The 25,173-nt window shown below is 41.7% G+C and overlaps 1 protein-coding gene across 9 annotated transcripts in view; it reads left to right on the top strand.

Annotated features, from left to right (window-relative positions):
* The window catches only part of SZT2 (SZT2 subunit of KICSTOR complex), an 80,944-nt gene that overhangs the window by 50,823 nt on the left and 4,948 nt on the right, over positions 1–25,173 (top strand). For 7 of the 9 annotated variants that reach the window (XM_058174318.1, XM_058174316.1, XM_058174315.1 and 4 more), the window contains 19 exons: positions 228–318; positions 2,581–2,754; positions 2,900–3,082; positions 3,547–3,707; positions 5,934–6,094; positions 6,633–6,730; positions 7,503–7,635; positions 7,785–7,912; positions 8,012–8,121; positions 8,226–8,408; positions 8,485–8,755; positions 9,076–9,155; positions 11,018–11,143; positions 12,708–12,910; positions 13,409–13,502; positions 13,711–13,791; positions 15,004–15,078; positions 22,124–22,337; positions 23,642–23,825. In XM_058174318.1, the coding sequence (XP_058030301.1) occupies positions 228–318; positions 2,581–2,754; positions 2,900–3,082; positions 3,547–3,707; positions 5,934–6,094; positions 6,633–6,730; positions 7,503–7,635; positions 7,785–7,912; positions 8,012–8,121; positions 8,226–8,408; positions 8,485–8,755; positions 9,076–9,155; positions 11,018–11,143; positions 12,708–12,910; positions 13,409–13,502; positions 13,711–13,791; positions 15,004–15,078; positions 22,124–22,337; positions 23,642–23,825 (2,750 nt within the window). Of the gene's footprint in view, positions 1–227; positions 319–2,580; positions 2,755–2,899; positions 3,083–3,546; positions 3,708–5,933; positions 6,095–6,632; positions 6,731–7,502; positions 7,636–7,784; positions 7,913–8,011; positions 8,122–8,225; positions 8,409–8,484; positions 8,756–9,049; positions 9,156–11,017; positions 11,144–12,707; positions 12,911–13,408; positions 13,503–13,710; positions 13,792–15,003; positions 15,079–22,123; positions 22,338–23,641; positions 23,826–25,173 lie in introns of those variants that run through there. The other 2 variants (XR_009154057.1, XR_009154058.1) reach the window with 2 other exon arrangements.

Below are 25,173 nucleotides of genomic sequence, written 5' to 3'. Positions count from 1 at the left end.
GGAACAACTTGCCTCCAGAAGTTGTGAATGCTCCAACAGTGGAAGTTTTTAAGAAGCAGTTGAACAACCATTTGCCTGAAATGGTACAGGCTTTCCTGCCTGAGCAGAGGGTTGGACTAGAAGACTTCCAAAGTTGTTTTGTTCTGTTCTATTATTTTCAGCTTTTTTTTGTAAGGAGGCATTTCTGAGCACTAGCTTGAAGTAACCACTCTTTTCTTGTTTTTCAGCACTGCCTGAACCAGAATAGCAGCAGCAGCAGTCCTGAATTGGATCTCTATTTATATAATAAGCCAGGAGGTCAAGGCACTGGTGGCAAAGGTACTAAGCATATCTGCTGTGTTGCAACAGGATAAAGACTAAACACTCTAGCAATACACTAGAGCACTTTGGGACAGTCTTAGATACCTGAGAATAAAGGCTAGTTGGGCTACCAAAAAATAGAAGATTCAGTGAAGAGCCATCTGTCTATTGTTTGGTCCATATGAACCAAATTATGAAACATCCATGCATCTATATACTGTATCTTGCCGCCTTTCCAAAATCTGTTGTTCTCCAGATGTGTTACCCATTCTTTTAAACCAGCAGAGTCCATAGCCACGTTGGTTATCTGGGTTATTGTCAGAATGGAAGTATAGTGTAACTGGAGGATTAGTAAAAGCAGCTCTAATGCTATGTTCCTATTATGATGTAGAGACACTACTTTTTTTTTAAAATCCCTCTCTGCCATTTGTGGGTTGTAATTTGGTGAAATTTGTTGTTCATTACTGACTGCACATTTTTTGATCCATGGTGATTAAAATGAAATGACATGTAGAAGTCAATACTGTATTCTTGAATAGGGAGCCAGAATAACTAGAGATTAAAATATCTGCTTGAAACAAGACATTTTGGGTTTTGGCCCATTCATTTAGCTGGTAATGTTGATTGGTGTTGATTGGTGTTGCCTATATGCAGAGAGAATAATGCATGTACTTTGACATACTCTTGCCTCCTTTTCCACCTGCACTGTGGTTTGGTTGTGTGGGTAATGCATCACATCAAAGTGTGTCTGACCATTCTTCTGTCGTGTAGGTTCCATGTTGGATCTTGTGCAGCACCTGCTTCCACCTTCCCAGTTTCAAGGTAGCTTCCTGTAGATTCCAGTGGGCCACTGAGTTTTCTTCTAGTGCTGCTTCCCATCCTCATTTTTGATCCTATGCCTGCTGTGCTGTTGGCTTTTGCTCAGTTGTTTACTGTGTCACCCATGTTTCCTCTTCAGTGTTATCACCCAGACTTTTTTCCAGCTCTTATCCTTTCTTCTTGGTTCCAAGGAAAACCTTCCCCCCCCCCTCCCAGTAAGGATTATTTGTCAAAGTTAAAGAATCCACAATAATAAATGCTAAGCTTGGGCAAGAAATTTTCCTGGTGACATGTTTGTTCAGGGTCTTAAAACTGCTGGATCAGTGGAAATGGGACTGGAACACTTGAGTGCCTTCAGTATTGTGCATCTTTTGAAGCAGGTTCTTTACATGTAGTTTGTCAGATGGATTTCTAAATATTTTTGGCAATTTTGAGCTTTATGGTTCTAAACCTAACAGAGAATAGATGACACTACTAGCTCTTCCTTTATCTTTGTTCTCATGTGGTTGTTGAGTCAATAACAGGATTATGTTTCAGCCGCGCTGGGAGTCAGTATAAACTTAAAGGATCAGTTTGCTTCCATAAGAGGGCTTATTGCATGCCTGGAATAGGCTCTCTTTCTCTTTCCTAGGCATGGTTTAGGAGACATATCTCCACGCGATCTATTTCTTCCATGCAAAGGCTCCATCAGGCCAAGGTCATGCTAATAGGAGGTGCTGAGCATGTTATGATTACCTTTGACGATGGGGTGCATGATTGAGATAGTATCTACAGTGTCTCTACCATCATGCATCTTCTGCACGGAGGAAACTCACTACTTCTGTCTATAATTGATGTCATTTTAAAAACCTGGACTGCTAGTGTCTGCTGATGCTATCTGTCGAGTGTGTCCTTACCTTTTTGCACACCCTTCTTAGGAACTTTGGCATGCAGATATTAATAAGAGATTTTGCTTGGCAAAGTGTGATTCCTATAGAAATACCATTTGTCATTATCTTGGTTTTTTTTCCATGGGTACTAATTAATGTGGTGCATTACAGGCCAGAAGAAGGTTAGAAAAACTGAAAGAGTTACCACCACAAACCTTGATCCCCAGTTTTCAAGGGATCCTGATGCAGTACAGGAAAGGAGCTGCTTGCTTGCTTGCTTGCTTGCTGCTGTTTGCTGGAATAAGTAAAAGTAATCTAGAGAGGGCTGATCTGTTGTCTGGTGCTTTTGCTGGCTGAATTTTGCTAAACCTGTAATGAATGCCACTGTTTTGTAGGTAAGCCCATTCCTAGTGGGAGCAGGTCTCTTTGTTATCCAAATGTATGTTGATTTCCTTGTTCACATTTGTTTCACTCTTTCTCTCTGCACATACTTTTTTTTTTAACCTTGCCAAGTAGCATCCCAAGGATGCTGAGTTTCTGTAGCAAGTAACTAGGGTGAATGGACTCAAGCAGGTCTTCTGTTTCCCTGCAGGTGTCGCATGCATTGCCCTGTCCTTTGTGGATGACTGTGGAAATCCCATTTCACTGGCTCGCTGGGTGAGGCCCTCCAGTGTCCTGCTGAGCACTTCATTTCTTCCAGAGGCGGACTTTGAGAGCTTGACTACAGCCAACAAGCATGAGTGTGAACCTGGCAAATCACAGTCAGGTAGGAAGGCAAGATTTCTGCTTCCCAAAAAAGTTCATAAGCAAAATAATGAGACCTGGTCCACAGTCCAAGTTCAGGGTTCATTTGGGAATTGCCGTAGTTTTTTCTAAGAGGCATTCTCTTGAAACAGACTTTTTCTTTACAGCTCTCTCTCCTCTAGTACGCTTTGACATCTGGGAGAAGGGGAACATCAGCTTGTTGCAACTGTCTGAAAGACTACGCCATGCCCTGCGCCATGCCCTCTGTGATGCCCTCATGGAATTTCATGTGCTCCCCAATCCGTTGTGTGTTGAGACATCCACTGAGCTGGAGGATCCAGATAATGTTGGTAAGATCTGTTGCTAAATTCTGCAAAATTATTGCAGCCAAGGGTTTCCTGGATCTCATATGACTGTTCTTAGGAGCAAAGGAAGTTGCCTTTGTGAATTTAATTCTGTATTATCTAAATGTTCTCGAGGCTTCGGATAAGAAATGGCTTCCGCCATTTCTGAACTTTATTGAATATAGCAGGGCTTGTGCTTAGGAATAGTCACGTGCAAAGGCACACAGCTTACCATGGTGTTATAGCTCTTTTTGGAGATTTATGATTGCCTTTTGTGGAGTTCTTTTTCACTGGCTGTCACATAAAACAATAAGAGATTCATTAAAGCTAAAGCAGCTTCTAAAAGACATAAAACCATGTGGCTTCAGACAGTTCTTCCTATGGAGAAGAGTTGTGACTGGAAAAAGAGGCAGTTTCTGATTTGAGTAGCGTGGGATTTTCACTAGCTGTAATAGAGACTGTACTTTCAGGAGGCCTGCGGCGGACAATGTCTGAATCAAAGGGACTGACTCACAATGCCAGAGGCAGAGCATGCCCTCCGCCTCTGCCCTTCTCAGTGCCCACCACAAGTTTGGGTGAACCTGTCACACCTACAAGCAAGATGGGACGACGGAGCTTCTGGGATAAGCTGGTAATGACTATGGAAAATGGAGGGGGAAGCTGTTTTGAGTGCGAAGGGGAAGGGTCAAAACTCACAAACAGAAACTAAATTGAGGAACTGTTACAGCAGAGCGCAAACCTAATAACTTCTTAAGATAGTCAGTACTCTAGTCATAATGTTATTATCCACTACATGCTTTATAATTCAATATTATAATTTTTCAGCCCCAGACTTTAAGAAGTACTTTTCAGCCTAATGCCTCATAGTTCCAGGAAATACTTTGAAATTTACCCCGTAAAGCAGGGGTGGGCGACTATGGCAACTCTGGACTTCAACTGCTCCATGCTGGCTCAGGAATTTTGGAAGTTGAAGTCTACAGTTCGTAAAGTTCACTTAGTTGCCCACTTCTGCCATAAAGGATCTCTAGAAAAGGCTTCTGGCCTGGTGGCGTAATTGTATACCTGTCAAGTTAGACCAGGGATATCCAAATTTGGCAACTTTTAAGACTTGTGGACTTTTAACTCCCAGAATTCTCAGCCAGCAAAGTCTTAAAGTTGCCAAGTTTGGACACCCCTGAGTTAATCCAACAATATGTGTTGAGTGCTATATTATTATTTTATTATTATTTTTATTTTTATTTTTATTATTATTATTATTATTATTATTATTATTATTATTATTATTATTTATTAGATTTTTATACCGCCCTTCTCCCGAAGTACTCAGGGCGGTTCACAGCCAATATAAAACAAAGACAATTTACAACTAAAACATAAATTAAAAAACTTATTATATGTTTTGGCAAAATTTAAAACAATTAGACCTAAAAACCCCTTAAAATTTATGTTAAATATAAATTAAAATTCAAACCCTATTAAAATATAAAATTTAAAATTCCTAAGCCAGTCCTGTGCGAATAAACAAATACGTCTTCAGCTCGCGGCGAAAGGTCCGGAGGTCAGGCAATTGACGCAAGCTAGGGGGAAGTTCGTTCCAGAGGGTAGGAGCTCCCACAGAGAAGGACCTTCACCTGGGGGCCACCAGCCGACATTGCTTGGCGGACGGCACCCTGTGAAGTCCCTCTCTGTGTGAGCGTACGGGTCGGTGGGAGGCGTGTGGTAGCAGTAGGCGGTCACATAAGTATCCTGGCCCTAAGCCATGGAGCGCTTTAAAGGTAGTAACCAAAACCTTAAAGTGCACCCGAAAGACCACAGGTAGCCAGTGCAGCCTGCGCAGGAGTGGTGTTACATGGGAGCCGCGTGCGGCTCTCTCTATCACTCGCGCAGCTGCATTCTGAACTGACTGGAGCCTCCGGGTGCACTTCAAGGGGAGCCCCATGTAGAGAGCATTGCAATAATCCAAGCGAGAGGTAACAAGAGCGTGAGTGACCGTGCATAGGGCATCCCGGTCAAGGAAGGGGCGCAACTGGCGGACCAGGCGAACCTGGTAAAAAGCTCTCCTGGAGACAGCCGTCAAGTGATCTTCAAACAACAGCCGTCCATCCAGGAGAACACCCAAGTTGCGCACCCTTTCCATTGGGGCCAATGATTCGCCCCCAACAGTCAGCTGCAGCTGACTGTACCGGGGTGCCGGCATCCACAGCCACTCCGTCTTAGAGGGATTGAGCTTGAGCCTGTTTCTCCCCATCCAGACCCGTACGGCTTCCAGTACTTCGACAGCTTTATTGGGGTGGCCTGGGGTGGAAAAGTACAGCTGTGTATCGTCAGCGTACACTTGGTACCTCACTCCAAAGCCACTGATGATCTCACCCAGCGGCTTCATATAGATGTTGAACAGGAGAGGCAAGAGAATCGACCCCTGCGGCACCCCACAAGTGAGGCGCCTCACGGTCGATCTCTGCCCCCCTGTCAACACCGTCTGCGACCGGTCAGAGAGATAGGAGGAGAACCACCAATAAACAGTGCCTCCCACTCCCAAACTCCCCAACCGGTGCAGCAAGATACCATGGTCAATGGTATCAAAAGCCGCTGAGAGATCTAATAGGACCAGAGCAGAGGAACAACCCTGGCCCTCCAGAGATCATCCACCAACGTGACCAAAGCTGTCTCCGTACTATATCCGGGTACATATATATAGTTGCAGAATAATATATTTATATCGTATTATGTGTGGATTATTAGAATGCTCTTTGATTTTTGAAAAAGACCATATCAAAGCAGAACATGGCAGTATCAAAGCTTGTCTAATACAGAAGCTTAATGGACATTTTTCCCTGTGCTCTGTCTTAATTGTCAGAGCAAACCAGAGATGGCAGACCAAGGAAGCCCCAAAACTACAGATGACATTGTGTTGGAGCGACCTGAAGAGAATCGCAGTCGCCGTCGCCATAAGACTGAAAGTGTAAAGCAGCACTCAAGCCAGGAACGTGCTGCTTCCGAGCAGGAGCAGAGCCAAAGGAAAGCATGATATCAATAGCACTTAGATTTATATACTGCTTTACAGTTCTTTACGGCCCTCTCTAAGTGGTTTACAGAGTCAGTTGCCCCCAACGATCTTTCTCCTCATTTTACCCACCTTGGAAGGATGGAAGGCTGAATCAACCCTGAGCCTGGTGACATTCAATCTGCCAAATTACAGGCAGCCAGCAGAAGTAGTCTGCAGTTCTGCATTCTAACCACTGGGTCACCACAGCTCTTTTGATAGCTTCCATCCACATTATAATTTAGGAAATTGTGGGAGGGGGTTCTTTCTTTCATGCCAAATCCTTCACTTTTTTAATGTACTGGGGTGCATGAAACTCCCACATCATTAAAAGGGGCCTAATCTGATAAGTAATAGGACAACCAGGTGCTAGTAGGTACAGATAATAGTGTCAACCTTGGGCACAAGATGATAGTGAGCAAGAGATCCACTTCTCCCTCACTCAATTATTTCTCCTCCCTGGGATCTGTTTTATCTTTCAACCATTTGGACTTTGATATTTTCTCTTCATAGACGTCGGACTTGCCAGCTAGAGGAGGGAGATGTTGGAATTTTGCACCCAGTTTTCAGTCAGACTTGCCAGACCTTGATGGCTTTCATGAACCGTTTGGGTATGTTTATAGTTTTGGATCCTGATCATTTCTCTTTTCCCTGGTTTCAGCTTAGCTTGGTGTGGGCAAAGAATGGGACGTGGTGGCTAGGATGGTGAGCTTGTCGATCGAAAGGTCGGCAGCTCAGCGGTTCGAATCCCTAGTGCTGCCGTGTAACGGGGTGAGCTCCCGTTACTTGTCCCAGCTTCTGCCAACCTAGCAGTTTCGAAAGCACATAAAAATGCAAGTAGAAAAAATAGGGACCACCTTTGGTGGGAAGGTAACAGCGTTCCGTGCACCTTTGGCATTGAGTCATGCCGGCCACATGACCATGGAGACGTCTTCGGACAGCGCTGGCTCTTCGGCTTTGAAACAGAGATGAGCACCGCCCCCTAGAGTCGGCAACGACTAGCACGTATGTGCGAGGGGAACCTTTACCTTTACCTAGTGTGGGCAGATTCTGCTTTTCTTTCTGTGTTGATATAGTATTTTAAATCTGGATCTCCATACAAGGAAAAAAACTCCCCAATAGGAACAAAACACAAATCTTGGATATTGTTCCTTGAATCCAAGTCCCCTAGTTGGGGAAAAAATAGCTTGCTGTCATGTGAATGATAAAGTCCCCTAGTTGGGGAAAAAATAGCTTGCTGTCATGTGAATGATAAAAACTTAACACCCAGAACAAGGTTAAATAATAAATAAAACTTACTGACGGCCACAAAGCATCTTGGTTTTTTGAGAAATGTTCTGAGTGAATTTTTTTCAGATATATGTTGGTTTCTTCTCTGTACAGGATGTCCATCAGTGCAACAATGTGTCCTGGAAAGTGTCTCCCGCTTCCTGCTGCCTTCTATCATGCTGCAAGTAGTGAATCTCGTTACTACTTTAGCAAGTGACACCACTATCAAAGTGTTTGAAAAAGTCAGGTAAGTGCTCAACTGCCCAGATAATAGGGAGATGCTTACGGTTTAAGAGCTCCTTTACGAAGTTGGGAATAATGTATGTGGGAGAGGAAGATGGAATTACCAGATGAATATTTGCATACCAACATGTAACATCTTACCTTTTGCTGCAGTGGTCCTCAAGGCATGTCCTTTGCGCCATATTCTCTGACCCCAGGCACCAGTGCCCGACCAGCTGTTATTCGACAATTTACTCTGCTTGGACGGAGTTTCCACCAGTGGCGCTGCAGCACAGAACAAGGTGAGTGGCGCATCGTAGGGAAATGAAAAAAAAAATAGCCTGATTCCTTTTACTGCCTTTGGGGTTCAGGAACTATATTTCATAATGCAATCTTCCTAGCTGTCAAAGGATTCCAGCGTTTCGAGAGTACTGAGCTTAGCTCTGCAGATAAGGGTTGTGATGTTGCTCCCCGACAAAGATTCCTCTTCATGGAAATCATTGACAAAAAGGTATGTGTTTATGAGTGAAAGCTAGGAAATAATAATTTGGTGGTCTGAAGTCTGATCCAGCAATGCTGAAAATGAATTTTTCTTGTCCCGTTTTTTCTTTCCAGTTGGTGCTGTACACTTACAATTGGTCCGTGGACCTGGGCAGTGCCCTGAACAACTCTCTCACTCGCTTACTACAGTGGCAAAATGCCCGAGCCCACGTAGTACATTGCCTGCTTAGCCAGAAGCTTGGGCTGTTCCATCATTACTGTTATATGGACACCCCCTGGCATGAGGACAGCAAGCAGGTATTTGCATTCTTTGCTTCTGTTTTCATGGATATTCTGCAGCCTCTAAACTAATGCTGCATCTCTCTTTGTCCAGGAGCAAAATCCCTTCCTAAACTCTACCCTGGAAATTGACGCCCTGATCCGGAGCCCTAGTGTTCCTCCAGGGAAGGAGCAAGGTCGTCTCAGCAGTTCTGCACGCATCTTGCAGCCTTTGCACTTTCCTCCAGACATGGTGCCCTTTGACGAAGCTCTTCGAGATGTTTCAGTCATCCAGCCTATTGTTCACAACCCAGAACAGGGTGTTCATGACCCTGTAGCCCAGCATGGAGCTCAGTTCCTAGAGATCAAGAACACAGAGAGGAAAGGTAAGTACAAAGTTAAGTGTAAAGGGGAGTGATAAGAAGGATCTGGCATTATTACAGTTCTGGGGCTATCCTGAGAATCCCTGTGTGAAAACTGGCCAAGGAAGAATTCATCAAGGCAATAAAAATAAAGCTATAGAATGCTATAGAGCCAGATTAGTTCCCATTTTTGAAGATGTCAAACCTATAGTACAGGCAAATGTGTATGAATTCTTAAAAGCATAAGTTTTCAGTTGGGAATGCTCTGGCAAAGAAGACCCTGATAGTCCAAGAATCTCAGAGCCCTGCTCTCTTCAGCTCCTGCTCCTGTTCCCGTTCCACAGAGCTGGAGAAACAGATGAAGATTGAGAACCTTTTTGTGACATGGCAACAACGTTCTGCTCAATCCAACATGCCCATCAGTGTGAGTTTGGGGCTGGGACATGGGGCTGGGATGTGATAAACTACAAGAATGATGATGATAATCCCATAAAATGTTTTTCACTATAAGGAAAGACTGTAAATTAAACCAGTGAAATCTTGAAATATAGTTCTCTGAGGATCACTTACATTGCTGGAGTTCTCATGTTGGTATAAATTCATTTTTATTAATTACCAGTGTTCATCACTTGTTTGGACATTATTAGCTGATAGACTATAAACTAGTTCATCCATAGGAATGCTCTCCTTTCCTGCCTCTTATACTGTTTCTAGGTGTGGGCATTGTGTGGAGCTTATGATTCTTGTACTTCTCTTGTAAATTGTGTGATCATAGTGATTTTAAAAAGTGCCAGTGTTTTTATGCAAATAATAATACTGTACAAATGTAGAAATGAGTCACTCACCCTTAGGAAGGAGGCTGTGGCAAAGAACTTCTGAATAACCTTGCCAACAAAACTACAGGACCTTTTCCGGGCAGTTACCAGAAGTCAATAGTGACTGAAAAGCACAAAATAAAATATTAAGGACAGCCTACCAGAAACTATAGCATACCAGGAGGTCACCGTCTCTCTGTCCAAGAGCCACAATAGACTTTAGCTGCGTTTGCAATCTAGAAGCCAACAAGAATAACTATGTTCAGAAAAACAAATGAAATGACTTTCAACTGCTCTGTTTTAATATATTTAAAAGGCAAAGAAAAGCCAGAATAATAACCCCAATTCAGGCTCCATTATTAAATCTTACATGCAAGAAATTAGTTTTTCATTAAATATTGACAGATTGTTGCTTGTTAGGTTCTTAGTGCTCTCTGAGCTTCTTCTCATTTTGCAGATGTTTAGTTACCTTACTCAGTAACACCATCAGCACATTAATATACAGTAGGGTTTGCCTGTTTTTATGTAGTTTATAGAACACCAAGAACCCAGCACCTGAGCTTACATATATTCACCACTAGTGCAAGGAAAAATAATTTTCATACACTGTCTTGGCTATGTCAGAACAGGTCTGATAATCGTTGATAGTTTTTCTTTCCATTTGAAACAGCCCTTTTTTGCAAGATAAGTACGTTTCAAGCAGCAGATAAATTTATTTCTTGTTCCTGTTTGGTTGTCTGCATACATTTAATAGAGCATACATTCACATAAGATCAGTGGTACGCCATAGCTCCATAGGTTGCTTGTTGTCCAGAGAAAAATGCTTAAGAGGGAGATTATGGCACCTTCCCCTTTGAAACCTTCCCCTTTGTTCTTGTTGTGTCTTGCCCGCCCTCAGAGCAGCCGGGGCCTTCTTATCTGCTCCCGAACACGGAGGAATGTATGCCTCCCGGCCCCAGTCCTGGCTCCATGCCCAGACAAACTGCAGAAGAAGGAGCACCTCCCGGCCCCAGCCCTGACTCCATGCCCAGGCAAACGGAGCAGCTAGACCTCCTCCTCCACAGCATGTGAGCCTGAGGAGGTTTATTACCAACAGCTGATTGGGTGACCTCGCATCAGAAGATTGGATAGGCGGAGGCAACAGAAGGAAGGAGGCAGGCCTTAATGAGTGCTGAGTCATGGAGCCACACCCCATGGCCTATATAAAGGATCTGCTTTCTGGCAGTCTCTGAGTCAGGCAAAAGTCGAACTTATCTTGCTGAAGTCACTTACTGGTCTCCTGCCTGCTCTGAGGACTTTGCTAGGACTTTGGGCAGAGCTGCAGAGGCAAGCCTGATTCGGATTTCCCTGACCCGGCCGTCAGCGGAGGAGTGGGACACGACAGTTCTCCAGCAGTGTTATATCAGTGGGGTGTTAATACATGAAAGGCTTAGCAATATGCAAAAGTTTTCTCCTGTGTGTGTGTGTGCAGCTTGCAGACCTAGACACCCTGAAGCAGTCATCACGATTGGTCCATTACTGTGCTACACCCCTGCTCTTTGATCCAGGCTTCCGGCAGCAGATTCAGGCAGACCAGCAAAGCAAGCTGGAAGGCAAGGTGAAACAAGGGGGGAGAGGGAAGCACCTTTTGTAATCCCTTTCATCCTCAAGGCTTACGATGGTGGCTCAATCTTCTTTTCTCAGATTGAACTAATTGAGTAAACGATTTGATAAGAGCCCGATAAATGAGATTAGAGTAAAACTTCTATTTAAAGAGTCATTGGTGGTGGGTGATCCTTAAAATCCTATTCTCTATTCATTTGGGGAGATACTTTTGCATAGGTATAAGCAGACTATCCGCCATTTTATGGTAGTCCTTGACCTTCATTCAGTGACCATTTGAAGTTACAGTGGCACTGAATGAAGGGACTTGTAACATAACTGTTGCTGAAATTGCAGCTGTTGCACCATCCCCATAGTCATGCAATCATGGGGCACTTGGCAGTCTGCCCACATGTATGACCTCAAGGGCACTTCAACTCTCCCCACCCGCCGAACTCCACTTACCTATACCCTTTTGGTCCATATGACCCCTGACCTTCACCATCTTCTACATTTGCTGACCAAGAACGCCTGGTCTACCCGTCGCAAGGCAACTGCTGGCACACAAGGTTTTCTTCCCTAGGTCATGCATGGTAGTTATCTCATGAGCCTTGAGAAAGATGGCCTCAGGTGATGAGCAATTTCCTCATGAAAGGCCAGGCTGGGCAGGGCTTATTAGCAGCAAGAGCAAGAAGGTAATAAGGTCAGGTTGGGTAGCAGAGCGTAGGGCAGTGGGGGCCTTGGAGTTCAAGGTAAGAAGGGTGACTGCAGCTGGGATTTGACAGAGGGGTAGGGCCACTTCAGGCTGGGGCTCAACTTCATGCTATGCTATGCTGTGGCAGAAAGACTTTCTGCAGATCCAGAGCTGTGGTACACCAGAAAGCCCTGTCATCCATAGCATTTTCTTTCTCCAAATTCCCTGCACTTGTACACTCTTTCCCTGCCCTCCCTGAGTTGGTCCTACACTTCAACAACACACATACACCCAACTCCTGAAGAGCACGTGTCAGGCTTCTCCCACCTCTTTGCAGCATCCCTGCACTCATTACCTGGAACTCCCTCCACTTCCCACATAGCGACCTGCACATCTGGAGTTATGACTGTAACCAAGACTGCCAAGATTGCTGGATTAAACCGCATTGCTTAGCAATGGAAATTCTGGTCCCAGATCTGGTCATAAAGACTAGAATACATGAACGTGTGCATGAAATTATACCTCAGATCCCCTGGTGCTTTCAACATGGTTCTCAATGGTTCTCTCTGACTTTTTATTCTTTCTGTTCTTCTCAGAAACAATTTCACGAACATTGTCTATTATTTGGGGGGAATATCTAGACTTAGTTTTTGTCCATTGTATCCAAAATCCTTTCCATGAAGGTCCATTGAATCCCATTATTACTTTATATTCTTAACAAGGAAGGGCTGAATTTATATGGTCTGATTCTCTCCTAGTTATCGAAGTAGTTTTGAGGGCTCACTGCAAGACTGAAGCCCAGATATCGCTGTAAGGTTATTACATTACATAAATTCAACTTTTTTCTGAGAAAAATATCATTGTCTGATTATTTGCTCGCATTCAGAAGCGCCATCGCTCCAATGACTCCACAGCATCCGGTAGGGACCGTAGCCACAGTTGTGACTCTGCAGAAGGGCTACCATGTCGATCCAAGGATGAGCCCTGGCTCCTGGAACTATGTCATGCCTTTCTTCAGCAATACATACAGTATCTGCAGAGCATGGGCTTCATCTTAGTACAGGTGCGCCCAGCCTCACCTGCTCGCAGGTTAGTATGATTTATCAAGGACAGGAGATTTACAAGTGAGGTGGGAAGAGGTTTTTTTTTTTTCCAACTGTTCTGGGTTGCACCAAAGCAATGGTGGTATTCAGCTGGTTCTATCCGGTTCGGACGAACCAGTAGCAGCTGTGAGAGGCTCCGTCCACCTATCCAGACATCATCACATCTTGTTTTTGATGATCTGCACATGTGCAGAAGGTCCTGCACGAGCATAGCGAGTGCACGTGCACGCTCACATTCGCAAACTGGTAGTGATGGTAAGTGAGTACCACCCCTGCACCAAAGCATATGGCAGAGACATGCTTTCTTTGGGAGAGAACTTCCTGCAAAATGAGGTTGAAAAATTATCAGGTTAAAGTAACAATTTGAACAATTATTATTGTTAAAAGTAGACGTGCAAGATTTTGTTTACGATATATTGAATAAAAAAGAGAGGATATCCTGGTAAGTCTTTGAACTTCTTTCTGCATTATTCTGGATTTCCAGCAGCACCAGCCGGATTAGAGCTCTGGCATCAATGGCTGGTGAGACACGGGGCTCCTTCTCATACTCCAGGCCAAAGGTGGATGGGAGTCCAAAGGTAAGAAAGCTAATTATGGGCAGGGTGCTAGTAGGTTCTGTTGGCATTGTTGCTTCATCATAGATAGGTGCTTAGTTGGAGGGAGAATGGGCTGTCTAACAGAGAGATTGGATCTCATGTTTCCTAGCCAGTGATCTCTTTGGAAGCATATTTTCTAGGTAACCATCTTGGAGACGTACTCCTGAAAAAAAATGTATTGATTTTCTAGACCACGAACCCTCCTGTCACAGCATACCATTTGCAAAGAGCTTTGCCTGGGGGCATTGTACTAATGGAATTGGCTTTCCAGGTGAGTGGAAATTGCCTTTTGCCATGACCAGACCACATGGTTTAACAACAGTAAAGGTTCCTAGGTCAGCACATTCTCAAGATGAATTGCAAGTACAATGGGGAAACTAAGGGTATAGCCAACTATTGTGAGATAGTGCACTAGAATTGCTGGCGGTGTGTGTATCTATGAGTTATGTCTGCGTGTCTGTGTGTGTAATCTTCCTAGGCTGAAGGCCTTGTTTCAGTTAAGTGTTTTTTTGGATTGGCACCAGAGGTGGGTTTCAGCAGGTTCTGACTGGTTCTGGAGAACCGGTAGCAGAAATTCTGAGTAGTTCGGAGAACTGGTAGTAAAAATTCTGACTGACCCTGTCCCTATCTGTCCCTGTTCTCTGTCTCCCAAGTCCCAGCTGATCGGGAGGAAATGGGGATTTTACAGTATCCTTCCCCTGGAGTGGGGTGGGAATGGAGATTTTACAGTATCCTTCACCTGCCACACCCACCAAGCCATGCCCACCAAACCATGCCACACCCACCAAGCCATGCCTTCAGAACCGGTAGTAAAAAAAATTGAAACCCACCACTGATTGGCACGCTAAAAATTATGGTTTGAATATGAGACAAACTAATCTTGATTTTATTTCATTTAAATTTATATTCAGATGTAATTAAATCAAATATATTGTTATGATGCCTTAATATCAGATTAAACACTATCTTTTGTAACAAGTTTTGGAATGTTCTGGGGCCATATGCAGCAGTTGAACTATAGAGGGAAAAATAGAGTTGAGATAACTCTATTTTAGAGTTAGAGCAGTTGAGATAACCATCATAGATGGAAGCAATATCAGTGAATTAGCTGTTTTAAGGAATAATAATTATTTTGTTTTATAGTAATAATTACTTGGATTTAGATGCTTTTATGCCACTTTATTTTTATTAACCTTCTTTAAGATTTATATGGCATATAGCTACATCTCTTTTTTGTTGTTGAATGCAAATTCCCTTTGGAATTTGGACATATTTGAAAATACGATTTCTCTTTTTATAGATTTTACGCACACACACTGTGTTTCTGCCTCACAGTTTCTAAATAAATGTTGTAATACTACAAGAAGCAAATAGGATAAACTCCAAGGATAGTTTTCAGAGTGAGATAGTTAATAAAAGTAACTGTAATGTATGGCTGTTATGGACAGATGAAAATTGATATTTCATCTTTCGTTCCTCTTAGGGATGCTATTTTTGTGTCAAACAATATGCACTGGAATGCTCACGAATCCCCATGGGCCAGACTGTCAACTCACAGGTAATACTGCCATGATTAGGGTTTCCCTAATAGGTAAAACTCGGTGGATGTAGAAAATGTCATCAAAATATATGCATAGGAGGTAGCTTGAACCTTGTAGGCTGTCTGTTTTCTTGATTTTTGCATCTTAGGCATTCAGAATCCTGCTCATCAAGTGACCACTCTCCTGTGATTGGTTGGTTGGTTGGTTGGTTGGTTGATTATTTGTTTTCAGCTGAGTGGTAAGTCTTAGTGGCCACATAGGTAAACCTTCTCTGGGACTATCTGCAACCTAGTCCTTCAGGCCTTCTAACGGTGCACCCATTGTTGATATAATTTGAGGCCATCCACCTTGCGGCTGGTTGTCTTTTTCTTGTTTTTCCTTCCACCTTTTCAGCATTACAGACTGCTCCAGAGAACAAAGTTATATAACGTGATCGAAATACGGTAGCTCAGATTGTTCTATCATCCATTGTATGGTTTTCTTGGCTATTTCATTCTCAAGGGTCTTCTCCAACATCAAAGTTCAAAAGCATCAACAGTCTTTCTATCCTGCTTCTCCAAAGCCCAACTTTCACATCCTTCAAGTGTCACAGGGAAAATCATTCCCTGCATAATATATAGATGGGTCACTGCATTGGAATATCATTTCCAAGGCCTTATTTGCTATTTGTTGATATTTGGTCCTAAAAAGTAGAAACTAACCACCATCCAGAATCTTTATTGTCAGTTCTAAAACTATTTGCTCTACCTGCCGTCATTAGTTTGTTCTTTTGTACTATATATTCAATATTGGTTCTATTTTTTACTCTGCTCTTTGACTTTTATTACCAGAACTTTCAGGTTATTTGCATTTTCAGCTACCAGGGTAATGTCATTTGCATAGCACAGGTTATTAATGTTTTTCACTGAAGTTTTAAAACCACATTTATCTTCTTCCAATCCAGCCTCCCTCATTATATATTCTGCTTCTGGTTGAATAAATAAGGAGTGGGTATGCAGCCTTTTCTCCTTTGCCTAGCTGAAGCCAATTTTTTTATGTTTCACCCTTCTTCATTCAGTCTTTGGGATCCCAACCTGTGTATAGATTGTCATAAGGGGACAATGGGAAGTTCCAGAATTCCAATTTTCCTAAGCATATCGTGCAGCTTGAAATAGTCAATATAAGCCTAAGTCTTCTTGTCTTCGGATAAGTCTTCAGATCATGAGTTTCTTGTTGCAAAATTTAGACTTAAATTGAAGAAAGTAGGGAAAAGCACTAGGCCACTCAGGTATGAACTAAATCATATCCCTGATGAATATACAGTAGAGGTGACAAATAGATTTAAGGAATTAGATTTGACAGACAGCGTCCCTGAAAAACTATGGACGGAGGTTTGCAACATTGTACAAGAGGTAGCAACCAAAACCATCCCAAAGAAAAAGAAAGGCAAGAAAGCAAAATGGTTGACTGTGCAAAGAAATAGAAGAAAACAATAGAATAGGGAGGACCAGAGATCTCTTCAAGAAAATTGGAGCTACGAAGGGAACGTTTCATGCAAAGATGGGCATAATAAAGGACCAAAATGGCAGGGACCTAACAGTGGCAGAAGAGATTAAGAAGAGGTGGCAAAATTACACAGAAGAACTATACAAGAATGAGTTTAACATTCCTGATAACCACGATGGGGTGGTCACTGACCTTGAGCTAGACATCCTAGAACTGTGATGGCGAACCTATGGCACATGTGCCAGAGGTGGCACACAGAACCCTCTCAGCTGGCACGCGTGCCGTTGCCCCAAGTCAGATCTCTGTGACGTATCTTTCGTGAGCTTCTGTTTCCCTGCAAATGATGAAACAGAAGATCACAAAAGAAAAAGATCTTACCTATTGCCACGCTGCTGGTTTTGGGATACCCTGCCTCCCGCCAGCCAGCTGGTCTTCAGGCCTCTGTTATGTGTGCGTGCATGTTCACAGATGCATGTGCGGATGTCTGTGCATGTGTGCCCATGCCCGCACATGCGCTTATTCGCACGCACCTTTCAGTTTGGGCATGCACACACACAGTTTGGGCACTCGCTGTCTAAAAGGTTCGCCATCACTGTCCTAGAATGTGAAGTCAAATGGGCCTTAGGAAATCTGAGCAACAACAAAGCTAATGGAGGAGACAAAATTCCAGCTGAGCTATTCAAAATCTTAAAAGACGACGCAGTAAAAGTGCTATACCCAATTTGCCAGCAAATTTGGAAAACTCAACAATGGCCACAGGATTGGAAAAGGTGAGTTTACATTCCAATTCCAAAGAAAGGCAATGCCAAAGAATGTTCAAACTATCACACCATTGTACTCATTTCTCATGCTAGTAAGGTTATGCTTAAAACCCTACAAGCTAGGCTCCAGCAGTATGTGGATTGAGAACTATCAGAAGTACAGGCAGGATTTCGAAGAGGCAGAGGAACTAGAGATCAAATTGCCAACATATGCTGAATCATGGAAAAAGCTAGGGAGTTCCAGAAAAACATCTATTTCTGCTTCATTGACTATTTTTTAAGCCTTTGATTGTGTGGATCACAAGAAATTGTGGCAAGTTCTTAAAGAGAATCAGACCATCTTATTTGTCTCTTGAGAAACCTGTATGCAGGTCAAGAAGCAACAGTGAGAACTGGACACGGAACCACTAATTGGTTCAAAATTGGGAAAGGAGTCCGGCAAGGCTATATACTATTGCTCTGCCTATTTAACTTATATGCGGAGCATATCATGAGAAAGGCAGGGCTAGATGAATCAAAAGTTGGAATTAAGATTGCCGGGAGAAATATCAACAACCTCAGATATGCAGATGATACCACTCTAATGCCAGAAAGCGAAGAGAAACTAAAGAGTCTCTTGATGTGGGTGAAGGAGGAGAGTGCAAAAGTTGGCTTGAAACTCAAAATTAAGAAAACTAAGATCATGGCATCCGGCCCTCTCAATTCCTGGCAGATAAATGGGGAAGAAATGGTAGTAGTGACAGATTTTATTTTTCTGGGCTCCAAGATCACCGCAGATGGGGACTGCAGCCAAGAAATTAAAAGATGCTTGCTCCTGGGGAGGAAAGCTATGGCAAATCTAGACAGCGTACTAAAAAGCAGAGACATCACCCTGAAAAAAAAAGTATGTATAGTCAAGGCTATGGTTTTCCCAGTTGCAAGGTATGGCTGTGAAAGTTGGACCATAAGAAAGGCTGAGTGCCAAAGAATTTAGGCCTTTGAACTCTGGTGCTGGAAAAGACTCTTGAGAGTCCCATGGACTGCAAGGTGAACAAACAAGTCAGTCCTAGAGGAGATCAACCCTGAATGCTCCTTAGAAGGCCAGATCCTGAAGATGAAACTGAAATACTTTGGCCACCTAATGAGAAGGAAGGACTTACTGGAGAAGAGCCTAATGCTGGGAAAAATTGAGGGCAAAAGAAGAATGGGACAACAGAGAATGAGGTGGCTAGATGGAGTCACTGAATCAGTCGGCATCAGCTTAAATGGACTCCAGAGGATGGTAGAGGACAGGAAGGCCTGGAAGAACATTGTCCATGGGTCGCGATGGGTCGGGCACGACTTCGCAACTAACAACAAAGCATAAGTCTATATTCAATGAACTGATTTCTTTTTTATATTCTCCGTTTACTCAATTATCAGCAATTATATTTCTTGTTCATCAATGTTTTCTAAAGCAGGGGTCTCCAACCTTGATCCCTTTAAGACTTGTGGATTTCAACTCCCAGAGTCCCTCAGCCAGCTTTGCTTTGAATTCTGGGAGTTGAAGTCCACAAGTCTTAAAGGGACCAAGGTTGGAGACCCCTGTTCTAAAGCCATCTTGAGCCTCTGGTCTCTTTCTTCCCATATATTGTTTTAATTTACATTGGATGATCATATTTTGTTGGCCTGTAAAATTTATCATATTGTGTAATAGTTTGCCCATTCTGCTTTTTTTCTTTGCTATTGGATATATTGACTTCTACTTTGTGGTCAGTGTGTCATTCTCTAGATTTGTTGATAGGGTCCTATTAAAACATTTACTGATTCTTTTTTCTGTTGCTTGCTATATTTCTGTAGATTTTCCATCAATTCCTACAGTTTTCTGACTTAGCTATAACTGGAATGTTGATCTGAGTTCATCATCTAGTAGTAGAGATTCTTATAAAACAGGAATATATTCTAAGATAACTTGGCTGTTGACATCTCTACTGTACAGTGGAGGAAGTGTGGAAAAATAATTTGTTTCATCCTTTTTGAATAATCGTTATCAGTCCATTGGGGTCCTTTAGTAGACAAGTTCAAGGTTAGAACCTTCTCCTAATTTTGGAGATCTTTAGGAGGACTATCTTTGTTCTATGTCTGTTTCCATTTTTCAGTGTCTTTATAGATGGCATTGTATTGCTTCTTTTATCTTCTGACAGATCTCTGAAGTTCTTGAAATTCCTTCTTGAGATCATTCTCTTTCTTGGCTTCAGTTTGTCTTCTCTTGGCAATGTCACCATTAGTAGTTGTTTTGTAATTGCCTAATTGTTGATCATCTGCTCCAAGTTAAGCACCATTCAACCTGAGAGGTCTGTCAACTAGCACTATATCATTAATCCACTTAGGTTATCCATCCCCATGGTTTTATGATAAGATGCAAAATGGTTTGCCATCTCCCTCACAGTATGAAATTATGCCTTTGCCATTTTCACTAAAATGCGTAAAATCTACCTTGAGCAGTTTCCTTTATTGCTGCTGTTGTATAATATTTGCTTTAGCTAGGTAACTGGGATGATTTGCAGACTTTGACCCAGCTGGGATATATACTCCTGGCACTCTTTGCTCTTCCCTCCCAGGAATACCCCCTCCAACAAAGAAAAAACATAGCAGAGCTTGAGGGACCATCCTTCCATATCCCAGTATTTTTAAAATTCCTGTTCCCTAAATTCTGTCAGGCCTGGGATTCTATGATATTGAAAGGCCTGACTTCTCCCTCTTTTCAGCATGCAGCAAACTTGATTTGTTGCTGCAGACTTTCTCCAATTTTTATAAATGCAGGGTTTTTTTCTCCTATTATGTTACACTGACAATCTGTTCAGTAGTCCTTAGCTTTGATTTCTAGAATGGAGTGCATCTCAGTTGCATCTTGGTTCCTCTATTATGCTGTGGTTTTTGCTGGAAAAAAAGTTCTGTACCAGCAATCCTCAGAGTGCAGAGTTATAGACCACCTCTCATTATCTTATTAGGTGCAGACGTGGACTGAGTTTTACAGGATGCAATTTCTCCTTTGGGTTGGTTCTTTCTTTGGTCAAGTCTACATACAGGGTCTCTTACTGCACTGGGGAAGTTGGTCTGCCAGAATAGTATGAGCACAGAATATAGATCCAACTGAGTGACATTCCTTCCTTCGAATCCAGGAAATAACATTTATATCATGTGTCCACCGCATGGGGCATCACAATGTTAAAAAAAATATTTTTGCAAGTTCCTTTCTATAGATGGGTGGAGTTGGATTCTCTAGTTCTTGTTGGATTCCAATTTCATAAGTCTCAACCACCATAGCTAATGACTGAGGAATTGGCCCAATAATATCTAGAGGGACTTTCCTGTTCCCAAGTAAAGGTTTCCATCTTTGAATCTGCTCATTAATTGCCAGTCAGAAACTGACATTCTTTAATTTGAAACTAAATGTAACCAATTTCTGGGATATTGAAGAAACCAAATAAATATAAAACTGTATAATCTGGTAAATATTTTTACCAGATCCATGTTGCAATGTTGTTGTTTTTCTTAGTCTAAGTAGTAACTTTTGGGATAGAGGAGGAGGAGGAAGAGGAATGGCACTCATGGGACATTAATTGTAGGAGTTGTGATTAGGAACCATAAAAATGAACAGAAAAGTATGTGAAAAGTTACTTAAAGGCACACATTTTCTGAGCATTTAGGAGATGCTACCTTCTACCTGTCCAATTTCGAAATTATCCTTCCAGTCAAAAATTCAAATATTGGTCCTCTTCATAAAAGAAACTACACTGTAGTTATTTTAAGTTGGAAAGTTTTAAGTAGTGAAGGGCAATTTTAAAAGATGTAATGATGACACCACTTGCATTTTGTGAAATGCAAATACCCATTTGCATTTGGGGAAGCTGCACTTATTAGTTGAATCTGTTCACAACTTTCTCTATTCACAATTTGTTCATCTTAAGAAAAGGCAGATCCCTCAGATCCTTTCTGTTTTCCTAAAAGTGGCATCTCTTAATATTTTCCTGATAAATTATATCAAGCCAGCAACTCGCAACATGTTTTTCCTCTCGTATATCCTCATATAAATTTTGCTATATGCACATTTGAGATAAGACTAGGTCCTCATATGTTCGTTATCTTTAACAGTTTAAACCTTCGGTGTCTTCAACCACTGCTGTGACTAGTTAAAATGTTCCTTTTGGTATATTACTTGGTAGTAACTTAAAAATCACAGTCCTTCTTTCTTATGGAGCAGCGTATAAATCAGAGGCCTTTCAGCTTTCATACTTGCTTGATGCATTCTCATGATATGGAATATGAGCTATACCAGAATTCTTCCAGGTTTAGTAAGTAAAAAATCCTGCCTAATTCTCCTAAAGCAGAGATTAGAACAGACTTACTCTGTATAATTCAACTTTTCCTTCAGAATGTATCCTTTATGATTATTGATTATTTCTACTTACATTGTAGATATTTTTCCCAGCATAATTTGTCTATACTGCTTTTGCAAAATGAGCAATTTATGAACCAAGATAGATTCCTGGCTGGATAAAGATTGTATAGTTTGAATCACAGAAGTTTCTGTTGGTAAATGAGCAAAAGCACACAATCTTACCTAGCATTTCAGCCCCAGAATTCAGTATACTAGGACTACTGATCAAACTACTTTCTGTTCAAATCAAATTTCTACAGTGATTATATGTTGCTTAGCTTGGTAATGAAATGAGTATTCATTCAGGTATCTTCCATCATTATACCTTTCTCGGTACTGTTTGGATCCATTGCACCTAAACTGTCCAATGATATACTATTTTTGCTAGGCTCTCACTTCCAGTTGCTCTCTCTTCAGCTTTCCATGCTCTTCACAGAGGAGTGTGACAAAGTACGTGATCTTATGCACGTGCATTCGTTCAGTTATGATTTTCACCTGCGTATTGTACACCAGTATCTACTTGGATCTCACATGGCATTACGGCAAGGTTATCACCTCACAAGCTTCTTGGAAGACTTCATCACCCAACATCCTGACATCCCCAAATTTGGACGCAACCACATTTTTCAGGGTAAGGATTCCAACAGAGTGTTTGGGGAGATCTTTCAGAAAGAACAGGCCCATCTGAATAGTTCTGTGTCACTCTGCAGGTTTACGTTCAAGGGAAATGGGTGGAATATCACAAGGACACTATCAATATTTTTATTGCCATTTATGTTTTGTGATTCATTGTCTTTTTAGCCAACTGTCTGAGGACAGTTTATAAATGGATAAGAAACAATCCACATTTATTTTGTATCTCATTTCTAGGTAGCTACTAAAGTAATTTTACGTAAATCAATACATCATATAAACAGGACTATCCAATACATAAAACTTTATAATTGCCCTTATATCTTGTAAATATTTTAATACAAATGAGAGGTGATTTAGAGGCTAAATCACCTCTCATTTGTATTAAAAGACCAAGGCTCTTAGTCATAAAAAATACATTGAGGTTGCTCAATGTACTTTTAATCTTCCAGAATATTTCCAGCAACTTCTATGTTGGTTGTTCCATGGCAAGTGGAACAGTTCTAAACATAGTTTAGAACAGTGGTTCTCAACTTGTGGGTCGGGACCCCGTTGGGGGTCGAATGACGATTTGCCAGGGGTCGCCTAAGACCATCGGAAATATGGGAAGTATACTTGCGAGTCGAAGAATCGCACTCCAATGGTTGACTCCACAAGCCAGCTGCAGGCTCTTCAAATCGCTAGCCGAATTCGGCTTCAGGCACGATGAATTAAAAAAGAGAGAAATCTTTGCTCTGATGTCTCCCTTTCAAGCCAGCTGCAATCACTCCCAATCGCTAGCCTAATCTGGCTTCAGGCGCGATAAACTTACTAGGGGAGTAGTCTCCGTTTTAATGCCTCCGTCCTCAAGGCAATCGCAAGCAGTTCAGATCGCTAGCCAATATGGCTTCAGGCGCGATAAATTCAAAAGAAAAATAATTTTACGGTTGGGGTCGCCACATCGTGGGGAATTGTATTAAAGGGGTCGCAGCACTATAAAGGTTGAGAACCACTGGTTTAGAACTATGTAGCCATCCAACCTCTTTACTTATAAGACAACCTAATGGGTTTACACTTCAGAATTATGTTGAAGACTGGTAATTTCTTTGCATCATGTTAGCCTGCAGTGCTGCATTTCTAACCACTGTCAGCCATAACATAAAATATAAAGCAAAATAGCTTCACTCTGAAGTTTAGAATTATTTAGATTAAAGAAGCCTTTCATTCTCACGTATTCCTCCCCACCCTGATGGGGAGGAATATTTAATTTTAGTTTTCTTTCATGCTGATAAACAACCCACCATATCTTTTCTTTTTCAACAGGTACATTAGCTTTGCCTACCAACACCATCACAGCCCATCAGCTCTATAATTATATAACTGATCATGCCAGTACCTACCATATGAAACCCCTGCGCATGGCTCGGCCAGGAACTACTAATGAGAGTAAGAAAGGGACTCCTGGCTCTGAGCAAAATGAATATGCGCTGGTCTCCATTTGGAACAGGTGTGTGAGTCTAATGCATTTCTAAGGATTTGGTAAAAGTTGCTATCACTTATTTGCTCCCAGAATTCCACCTGCGATGTTTGGGCAGTGAATTTTCCAGTGAAGTCATGTAAAAGGCAATTTCTCTTTACATTTATCAGGCACCTAGTACGACTACAATAACGTCAAGCCATGCCTGAAACTTACAGTGTAGATTCTTGGGTTTTCTTGGGACTAAATGACTAGGTAAAAAATACATATTTGAGACAATATGAATGTATCATAATTTTTTTTTTATTTGCATTTATATCCCGCCCTTCTCCAAAGATTCAGGGCGGCTTACACTATGTCAAGCAATTTTGAAGCATTGTTTATTGAAAGTAAAACTGGCTCTGTTCAAGTTATTAGAATTAGAATTCTAATAAGTTATTAGAGTTAGAATTCTGTTAGAATTCAAGTTATTCCTGAAATAACTTCAGGAATATGCAATCTTTTGCTGGCTGAAAAAAAGATATCCTTGATTTCTAAGTGGTATACTAGAATCACATTTACAAAAGTAGTTAGGTGGGGTTAAAACAAAAATGGAATTCGATTTCATTTATATTTAAATGAAAGCTTAATATAGTTACTGTTATAAACTCTACTGGTGAGTAATGGCAACTTTATGACACTTTTTACTTAATTCACCCTCCACAATTTCAGCAACAGAACCCTTATTTTTGTTTTAAAAAACAACAACCCACACATAATTTATTTAGAAGGTTGCTTTAATCCTGGTCCTTACATTTTACATTTGATATGTCCTCCGTGAGACTAAAATAATAAAAGTTTAACCTATCATTCTCTGTGTACTATTGCAAATAGCTGAAGAGAGAAAGATAAAACATTTGCTTCCTTTCCTAAACTAATAATCTTTGATCCTTTTGAAAATCCCACGAGAGCAGCATGATTTTCAGATTGCTTGCAACTATTGCTTTCCACCCTCACATTCTTCCTACTTCTGTCTTTTGGTTGACTTCTTTATTGCTTCTGCTGGAGTCTAAATACCCACAGGGTGCTTTATTCTGTTCAAAACCTGTCTCGTCCACTTTCTTTATAATAAAACAAGGCCTTCTGCCTCCCCCTCCAGTTGTGGCACAGGGTAAAGCCCAGTTCTTGCTGCCTGCATTTTAAGCTCTCGCTTCAAAGCACCAGGCAGTCTTTTCCAAGTTGTCAATTGCTTTGATTTCTAATAGGTGAGTCAAGCACCTGTGTAACTGAAGTGCTGAGTCTTTATGGTTGTATTCCTTTGTTGACTAATCCTTAACACATAATGCCCTAAATTTGCGTTACAGTAGTTCATATTGTCCTGCTTCTAACAAGTCTAGCA

The sequence above is a fragment of the Ahaetulla prasina genome, chromosome 3, assembly GCF_028640845.1.
Source record: "Ahaetulla prasina isolate Xishuangbanna chromosome 3, ASM2864084v1, whole genome shotgun sequence".
NCBI lineage: Eukaryota > Metazoa > Chordata > Lepidosauria > Squamata > Colubridae > Ahaetulla > Ahaetulla prasina.
The sequence above is the reverse complement of the archived record's forward strand: the minus strand, read 5'-3'. Positions and strand labels throughout refer to the sequence as shown.